This window comes from Triticum dicoccoides, chromosome 4A (assembly GCF_002162155.2).
Source record: "Triticum dicoccoides isolate Atlit2015 ecotype Zavitan chromosome 4A, WEW_v2.0, whole genome shotgun sequence".
Classification (NCBI taxonomy): Eukaryota; Viridiplantae; Streptophyta; class Magnoliopsida; order Poales; family Poaceae; genus Triticum; species Triticum dicoccoides.
The window spans coordinates 578,133,357-578,143,012 of NC_041386.1; the positions used below are offsets into that span (position 1 = coordinate 578,133,357).

At 51.4% G+C, this 9,656-nt stretch overlaps 1 protein-coding gene across 1 annotated transcript; it reads left to right on the top strand.

Moving 5' to 3' along the window:
* The first annotated feature begins 1,280 nt into the window (after positions 1-1,280).
* Positions 1,281-4,548, top strand: LOC119286892 (probable inactive receptor kinase At1g48480). The gene is made up of 2 exons (XM_037566360.1): positions 1,281-2,680; positions 3,527-4,548. The coding sequence occupies exons 1-2, from the start codon at positions 1,309-1,311 to the stop codon at positions 4,174-4,176; spliced, it is 2,022 nt and encodes a 673-aa protein (XP_037422257.1). The 5' UTR covers positions 1,281-1,308; the 3' UTR covers positions 4,177-4,548.
* Positions 4,549-9,656: the final 5,108 nt, after the last annotated feature.

Below are 9,656 nucleotides of genomic sequence, written 5' to 3' on the forward strand. Positions count from 1 at the left end.
AACCATACGATTGAATTCACACGCTTGCAATGGCCATAGCCTCGCCCGGCGCTTCACCTTCCCCGTGCAACACGCGCGTGTAGTTCGCCCAAGCGCGCCAAGGGAGATGATGTAAGGGAGAAGCCGTCTCTGCCGCGCCATAAACCGCAACAAACACTAATTTAGAACCATCCTCTTTTGTTTCGTAGGCATTGATGACCCATTGTGAAGGAAACAAATTAGAAAAGACTTAGATGAAAACCTTTTTAGCTTTTGACCCCTTCAAACACTCGTATTTTGTCATCGCCTCGCCGGCAGAATCCGTCTAGCTCCGCCACTGGACGCAGGAGTAGATGAACGAACCCTGCCAAACGCTGAATACGGCAAACACGTTCTGTAATTCCCAATAGACAGACGTGTTATGTTACACCAGAACAGAAAACGGCTGCTGATCGCTGAATGAAAGCGCCAGCAAAGCAAGGTTTTTCACCCTGCGGGGATGATGACGCAGGACGGGATCGAGCGACGAACACGTAGCCTGGGAGGACGACACGGAGACTCGTGGCGCCAGTGACGCTCATCTGCCAGATGGCGATGGTTTCGCCCGCCCACACCCAGCCACGCCGACCCAAAGTGGTGCTTTGTAACACCCGGCACGGCAAGGGTCTCACGCTGGCCAATGACGAGACGATCATCGTGTAAAAAGTCGCCCGCAATCGGCCGGTAATCCACCGGCCGGCACGTGCGCGGCATCACAGAATCCGCTTCCTTGCTTGCTCCGGTCGGTTCACCAGTGCCGCACGGCAGTCCAATCCAAGCGTCCGTTGTGACGACAGACGGACGCCGTGGCAGCAGCAGTCAACACGGAGAGGCCACTCTGACCTGGACCGACCGATCGCCGGAAACAGCACAGGCAAACGCTGGAGGAGCAGTAAATAAATATTAACCATGTAAGGATAAATGAAACCGTAGGGAGGGGGGAAAATTGTAGGCAGAGAGTGAAACTGACGCGGCTCAGAACAATCCCCCCCGCAGAGCACGCGGAGGCCTCTGCGGTGTCGCGATCCCGTCGTCCCCCGGTCCCGTCCCCGTCAAGCGGAATCTAGGACGGACGAGCCAACGCGCATTCCCGGGTGCGGCCGCCCGCCGAACCCCAACCCCCGCGGAATAAAACCCGTGCCGCCAGATCCGCACGGGAGTTTCTAGGGTTTTTCCCTCCCTCCACTCCCACCCAACCCCAGCCCCATTCCTCGCTCGCTGTTCAGCAGCCCGCCCCCCAAACCGGAACAGCCACCCCACACCGCCCGCGCCCATTCCCCCACCGCCGCGATGCGGTCGCGGCGGACACCGCCGGCGGCGGCCCTCGCCGTCCTCGCGCTCCTCGCGGCGTGGGGCGCGGCGACGGCCGACCTCGCGTCCGACGCGCGGGCGCTCGTCGCCTTCCGGGCGGCGGTGGGCCAGCGCGTGGCCTGGAACGTGGCCGACCCCACCACCGTCTGCGCCTGGACGGGGGTCACCTGCGAGGGCGGCCGCGTGGCGGCGCTGCGCCTGCCGGGGGCCGCGCTGGCGGGGGCCGTCCCGGCGGGCTCGCTCGGGAACCTCACCGCGCTGCACACGCTCAGCCTCCGCCTCAACGCGCTCCGCGGGGCCCTCCCCGCCGACCTCGCCGCCATGGCCGCGCTCCGCAGCGTCTTCCTCAACGGGAACCGCCTCTCCGGCGACTTCCCGCCGGCCTTCCTCGCGCTCCCCGCCCTCGTCCACCTCTCGCTCGGCGGGAACGGCCTCTCCGGCGCCATCCCGCCGGCGCTCGCCAACCTCACGCGGCTCAAGACGCTGCTCCTCGAGGAGAACCGCTTCGTCGGCCAGATTCCCGACCTCCCGCTGCCGCAGCTGCGCGACTTCAACGTCTCCTTCAACCGGCTCAACGGATCCATCCCCGCCTCGCTCCGCTCCAGGCCGCGCGCGGCGTTCCTCGGGATGTCGTCCCTCTGCGGCGGGCCCCTGGGCCCTTGCCCTGGCGAGGCCCCTCCTTCTCCGGCTCCGGCGGGGAAGACGCCCTCGCCGACAACACCGGGGACGAACATCCCCAACAGCGGAAACGACGAACGAAATGACAAGAAGGGCAACAGGCTCTCCGGCGGCGCCATTGCCGGAATCGCCATAGCCTCCGTCGTCGGCGCCGCGCTTCTCCTGTTCCTTCTCATCTGCCTCTGCCGCAGGTCGGGGCGCACCAAGACACGGGCCCTCGAGATGCCGCCTCCGTCTCCATCCCCCGCCGTCATCCCCGGCGGCCGAAAACCCCCGGAGTTGCCCACCGGCGCGGCCGTGGCGCCTATGGCTACCGTGGGCCACCCCAGTGGTCAACAATCGACTTCAGGGAAGAAGCTGGTCTTCTTCGGGTCAGCGGCCGCCGTCCAACCGTTCGACTTGGAGGACCTGCTCCGCGCGTCGGCCGAGGTCCTTGGCAAGGGTGCCATTGGGACGACCTACAAGGCGGTGCTTGAATCCAGCGCTACCGTGGCGGTGAAGCGGCTCAAGGATGTCACCATGTCCGAGCCTGAGTTCCGTGACCGCATTGCGGACATTGGCGAGCTTCAGCACGAGTTCATCGTGCCTCTCCGTGCTTACTACTACAGCAAAGATGAGAAGCTGCTTGTGTACGACTTCATGCCCATGGGGAGCCTTTCTGCAGTCTTGCACGGTGAGAATTTCACATCTCAGTGCCTTCACAGTTTTATGTACTCATACTCTGATCATTATATTATTACTGTTCTGCATATGTTATGCTAGTGCTTGCGAGTATCTTATTTTCGCATTTTTCATCCGTGGCAACGGTAGAGTGGTACTTCATTTTCTCGTGAATGTTTGAGAAATGGATTGCAGTTGTCGAGGGGCGATTGTCTTGTACTACATCCATTCCTAAATATAAGATGTTTTGGCTGTTCAAATTGAACCGACCGGATGTCTTATATTTAGAAACAGAGGGTGTAGCTATTACTACATCTGTCATGGCTTGATTATCTCTAGTCTACGTGTGTCTTGTTGAAGGTGACACGTCAAGCTAATTTTGTTGCAGATCTTGTTTATTTGCTTGATATCCTAAGTATTTGGATATTAAGTGTTCTTTATTGGGTATTATTATTAAAATCATATTCTGACTATTCTTAGTACTATTCCTTGTGGTCTGGGACTATGTTTGTGGCTAGAATACTTCTATTGCAGTCAACTGCTCCCTTTCAGGTTTGGGGTTACCAATCTGTTCCAATTTTTCAGAATGTTGAATAGAACTGTTGATTGCTTTTCATAGTCCCATATTCTTTCCTCAATTGTGGTTAAGCTGTTCTTTGTTTGTTTACTTTAGGTCTATTCTTTGTTTGTATATTTTCGTGTTGATTAGAGGAAACAAAATCTTGGGAAGCTGTTGTAGTTGGTGGAGCAGTAGTTTTTTCATTGATTATGTTTGTGTCTTCATTGTGTCACTTGACCATGTAATGGATGAACCTTGAACTCTAATCGCACACGATGGTGATCATTTTTTGTCATGCAGGGAGCAGAGGTTCTGGTCGTACCCCACTTGACTTGACGATAAGATCAAGCATTGCCCTGGCTGCAGCCCGTGGGATCGAGTACATCCACTCTACAAGCTCTTCGACTTCGCACGGCAATATCAAGTCATCCAATATCCTCCTGTCGAAGACGTATCAAGCACGTGTTTCAGACAATGGCCTTGCCACCCTTGTTGGTTCATCATCATCTGGACCTTCTCGCGCCACTGGATACCGTGCTCCAGAGGTTACTGATCCCCGGAGGGTGTCCCAGAAGGCTGATGTGTTCAGCTTTGGTGTTCTCTTGCTGGAGCTGCTCACTGGCAAGGCCCCCAGCCAGGCTGCTCTTAACGACGAGGGCGTCGACCTGCCCAGGTGGGTGCAGTCCGTCGTGCGCTCTGAGTGGACTGCGGAGGTGTTTGACATGGAGCTCCTGAGGAACCAGAGCTCCGAAGAACAGATGATTCAGCTTCTACAACTTGCTATAGACTGCGTTGCCCAGGTCCCAGACGCCCGTCCGACGATGTCCCATGTCGTCGTGCGGATCGAGGAGATCAAGATGTCAGGTGGAAGCACCGAAGAAACTGATCAACAACAGCAGAGCGCCCTGAATCAGGGCGATGAGATGGTCGAGGGCCCCTCCTCGCCGTGATCTCTAATGGCCTGAGAGAAAGGAGCCGGCTGCCTGTCGCTGTAGCCCACATTCATTCCGTTCATAGACTTGACGAATGCTATCTTCTTCTTCGACGGCGGAGCCGGCTGTTTTTTCATCTCTTCCTTTTAGCGAACATCGGATTCGTTGTCGTCGTCTGTCTTGGTGTTGTTGACTGACTGTGTCTGTTGTGTGGTGGGTGATTGCGTGGTGGTGTTTAGGGATGGAATGCATGCCCGACTGTGCGATTGCTTAATTTGTCTAGCCATTGTTCTAGCTGATTAGGTTGGTTCTTTAGCTGTCCCCATGTAATTACTCAGCCCGATCAAATTGCCTGGAACTCGTTGGCGAAAACCATTTGTCGTGAGTTTACCTGCCTGGTGTCCAGTTCTTGTTGTGGCTTTGTGTGTGGGTCATGCATGTGCTTTGGATGGCTCCAGTTGTTGTTGAAAGCTTCCGCGTGGTGTGTCTGTCTCGATCCGGGTCGGGTGGCACGGCTTTCGGCTTTCGGCGGGGCGAGCGGGACTGTTTTGAACTGGCAGGGACAGGGACAGGGACAGGGAGGGAAACTGAATTGAATTTCGCCTGATGCGCATAGCGACTTGCCTGCTCCTCATCATCGCTTCTCATTGTTGATTAACAGTTGGGAGGTACAGCCATGCTGGGATCCATCCATCGATCGAGAGAGCAAAACCAGAGGTTCTGTACACGCTTGATGCTGATTATGATTCAAAGATATCTATTGTGGTTGCTGTCTAGATGACCCAATCTCGACATCTCGGTCGTAGCAGCCGGTACGATTTGTTGGCCCTGGTAGATGGCAAGCGCTCAACGAACAACCATCGTCCCTGGTTGGTTCATCGTGGACGCGACAGCGCTAGGGCCCTAGCAGCGTGCGTGCGTACGTGTCTGTGCTGTGCACGGAACTGACCGATGTCAATGGTTCTGGCAGGCTGGGCCACCTGCAATTTTTGGGCGTGCCCCGCCGGACGACGACGAGGGAGATCCTACTTGTCGCGGGTAAACGACGATGGCGGGTCACATGTTGCCTCCGGAGTCTGGACCCCTTCGCCCATGTGATGAGGATCGATCGGGACCGCCCGCCTGCTCGCTCTGAATCAGTTGCGGAGGGAGGGAGCTGTGCAGGACCATGCTTCAAATCTTGCAGGGCGCGAAATCCTCTTCGTGTCTCCCGCGCGAAAGCCCATCCCATCCCATCTCGTTTTTTTTTTTAGTAAAAGTCATTGTGAAACAATGGAAACGTAGGGGAGGTCTTTAACTTGACGAGATGCTTGCTTTCAGGATTTCAGATTAAAGGCGACGGTGATGCTCATCTCTACCTCCTTTATGTAGTCTACATTGGCTCCTACCTCAAGAACATTCCCCCGCCATTTTTCTTTAACTAAAGGAACATACGTACTACTACATTCCAGCAGAGTAGAAAAACAAAACTGTTGTTTCGACCATTGACCTCACAGCAGAGCAATTCTGACACGGGCCAAGAAGGCATTCATTCCTCAGCACGCCTTAGAAAAATACCACCGGGAGCATATCGGCGTCTTCTAGAAAAAACAAGTGCACCGAAAGAATCTCGTAGTACTGCGTACTTGGCACCACCTGCCGATGACGATACGACGCACAGCACCGTCTTAATCACAGTACTTGACCATCTTAATCATCTCCCGGTCGCTGTCGCGTTGGAACTTAGAACCTTCAGAATTGACCAATGGAAAAGTAGAAGAAAAACAGCTGATCGTGAGAGACTTTGACGCCGGGGTTCGGGACTAGACATGTACTGAGGCTCGGGCCACCAAGCTGTCGAGTTCGTTGCCGCCCAAGAGCGACCCTCGGAGTCGTAGGTGAAGCCGAGGGCGACGGCCCCTGACTTTTCCAGCATGCCATAAAAAGAGTCCACCCCGGGGAAACGAATAAATGTGAATTATTGTTGTGTTACGGATAGAGCGGTACTGTTTGGTGGTGACTTTCGGTCTGGATGCGATGGTCTCGCAAAGATGCTGTCGAGTGCCTTCTGGAAAGAAAGGAAAACGATGGAAAGCTGCTGCGAAGACTCAATCAAGTTGTTGAGGTTAGTGATTTTCAGTAGTACTTGCAGTTGCAGTGCTGCACATCCTATCCTAGCGAGCAGTGGCGGAGCCAGGATTCGAGTATAGGGGAGGCCGAGTACGTATATTGATCGAATCTTGTTGATAATTACTAGTTGCTTCTACTAAAATTGTTGATCGTTGGGGAGGGGCAGGCCCCTGTACGTATTCGGTGTGCAGTTTCCGGACCCCCGTACCCGCCTCTAACATCTGGATGGGCTACCAAGTCAGGCATAAGAGCAATTCCAACATGCCGACGCATTTCATTCGCGTGTGTCCGTTTAGATCGCCGTGGATAGAAAAGTTGGCCCATTGCGCGGATCCAGACGAACGCACGCCCGCTTTTGTCCGCCGGGCGATCCATTTCTGACCCAAATTTGGGCCTTATTTGTGTCGGCGTGGACGCATGCGACGTCCGCCTACTCCTCCCCCTGGCCCGCCAGTCAGTGAGACATAGGCCATTCTGTTCCACCTTAATTGACAGTAAGCCTTCGCCCGCCCCACTCCGTCGCCGCCGCCGCCCAATTCCGGTGCCCCTGCCAGCAGTCCGCGCCCACACGCCTCCCCCGCATGCTGCCACCTCCCACGTCGTTGCCACCACCGTCGCCGATACAACTCTACGCATGCTTGACGTTCGCTTTATCTAGAACAAGTATAAAACCAGAAGTACTTTGTAGGTGTAGTTGGATAGGTTTGCAAGATAATAAAAAGCGCATAAATAAAAACTAGGGGCTGTTTAAATAAAGAAGCAATAAAGTTAGTATAGCGAGTGTGGAAACGGGGTGGTAGGAGTTATGAAATTTTCCCTAAGCAATTGACTACTTTACTAGATCGATAGCAAGTTTTATGTGGGAGAGGCCACTGCTAGCATGTCATCGCTGACTTGGAATTCTATGCACTTATGATTGAAACTATTAGCAAGCATCCGCAACTACTAACGTTCATTAAGGTAAAACCCAACCATAGCATTAAGATATATTGGTGTAGATCGCCGTCACACGATGATGGCCCCGACGGCGTTTCGGCGCCACCGGGAGAGAGGGCGAGAGAGCCCCCTTCTTCTTCTTCTTCCTTGACCTTCTCCCTAGATGGGATAAGGGTTTCCCCTTTGGTCCATGGCCTCCACGGCGGTGGAGGGGCGAGAGCCCCTCCGAGATTGGACCTGCCTCTCTGTCTCTCTTTATTTCTGCGTTCCTCATTCTGCCCTTTCACCATTTCTTATATTTCCGGAGATCCGTAACTTCGATTGGGCTGAAATTTTAACACAATTTTTATCCGGATATTGGCTTTCTTGCGGAGAAAGAAGGGCACCAACCGCCTTATAGGGTGGCCACGAGGGCCCAGGGCGCGCCTGACCCCCTGGGGCGTGCCCCCTGCCTCGTGGCCCCCTCGGGCATCGTCTCGCATTGATTCTTCTTCCCAAAAATCACATATATTCCAAAAAAAGTCTCCGTCAGTTTTTATCCCGTTTGGACTCCGTTTGATATGGATTTTCTGCGAAACAAAAAAATATGCAACAAATAGGAACTGGCAATGGGCACTGGATCAATATGTTAGTCCCAAAAATAGTATAAAAAGTTGCCAAAAGTATATGAAAGTTGTATAATATTGGCATGGAACAATAAAAAATTATAGATACGACGGAGACGTATCAGCATCCCCAAGCTTAATTCCTGCTCATCCTCGAGTAGGTAAATGATAAAAAAGATAATTTTTGATGTGGAATGCTGCCTAGCATAATCTTGATCATGTAATCTAATCACGGCATGAATATTAAGACATGAGTGATCCAAAGCAATAGTTTATCATTTGACATTAAGACAATAATACTTCAAGCATACTAATAAAGCAATCATGTCTTTTCAAAATAACATGGCCAAAGAAAGTTATCCCTACAAAATCATATGGTCTGGCTATGCTCCATCTTCACCACACAAAATATTCAAATCACGCACAACCCCGATGACAAGCCTAGAAATTGTTTCATACTTTAGTATTCTCAAACCTTTTCAACTTCCATGCAATACATGAGTGTGAGCCATGGACATAGCACTATAGGTGGAATAGAATATGATGGTGGAGGTTGTGTGGAGAAGACAAAAAGGAGAAAGTCTCACATCGACGCGGCTAATCAATGGGCTATGGAGATGCCCATCAATTGATGTCAATGCGAGGAGTAGGGATTGCCATGCAATGGATGCACTAAGAGCTATAAGTGTATGAAAGGTCAAACTAAAACTAAGTGGGTGTGCATCCAACTTGCTTGCTCATGAAGACCTAGGGCATTTAAGGAAGCCTGTAGTTGGAATATACAAGCCAAGTTATATAATGAAAATTCCCACTAGTATATGAAAGTGATAACTCAAGAGAATCTCTATATGAAGAACATGGTGCTACTCTGAAGCACAAGTGTGGTAAAAGGATAGTAACATTGTCCCTTCTCTCTTTTCTCTCATTTTTTTTAAAAAATCTCTCTTTTTTCTTTTTTTGTAGGCTTCTTTGGCCTCTTTCTTTGTGTGTGTGTGTGGGGGGGGGGCTCCTTTGGCCACTTTTATTTTGATAACCTCACATGGGACAATATTCTAATAATGATGATCATCACACTTTTATTTACTTACAACTCAATATTACAACTCGATACTAGAACAAAGATATGACTCTATATGAATGCCTCCGGCGGTGTACCGGGATGTGCAATGATCTAGCGTGGCAATGACATAAAAAAACGAACAAGCCATGAAAACATCATGCTAGCTATCTTACGATCATGCAAAGCAATATGATAATAAATGCTCAAGTCATGTATATGATGATGATGGAAGTTGCATGGCAATAATATCTCAGAATGGCTATGGAAATGCCATGATAGGTAGGTATGGTGGTTGTTTTGAGGAAGATATAAGGAGGCTTATGTGTGATAGAGTGTATCATATCACGGTGTTTGGATGCACCGGTGAAGTTTGCACCGACTCTCAAGGTGAGAAAGGACAATGCACGGTACCAAAGAGGCTAGCAATGATGGAAGGGTGAGAGTGCGTATAATCCATGGACTCAACATTAGTCATAAAGAACTCACATACTTATTACGAAAATCTATTAGTCATCGAAACAAAGTACTACGCACATGCTCCTAGGGGGATAGATTGGTAGGAAAAGACCATCGCTCGTCCCCGACCGCCACTCATAAGGAAGATAATCAATAAATACCTCATGCTCCAACTTTGTTACATAACGGTTCACCATACGTGCATGCTACGGGAATCACAAACTTCAACAAAAGTATTTCTACAATCCACAACTACCCACTAGCATGACTCTAATATCACCATCTTTATATCGCAAAACTATTGCAAGAAATCAAACATATCATATTCAGTG

Coding starts and splice junctions, on each gene's coding strand:
- LOC119286892 (XM_037566360.1), top strand. CDS start 1,309: ATGCGGTCGCGGCGGACACCGCCGGCGGCGGCCCTCGCCGTCCTCGCG. Junction 2,681..3,526: donor CCTTTCTGCAGTCTTGCACG/GTGAGAATTTCA, acceptor TTTGTCATGCAG/GGAGCAGAGGTTCTGGTCGT.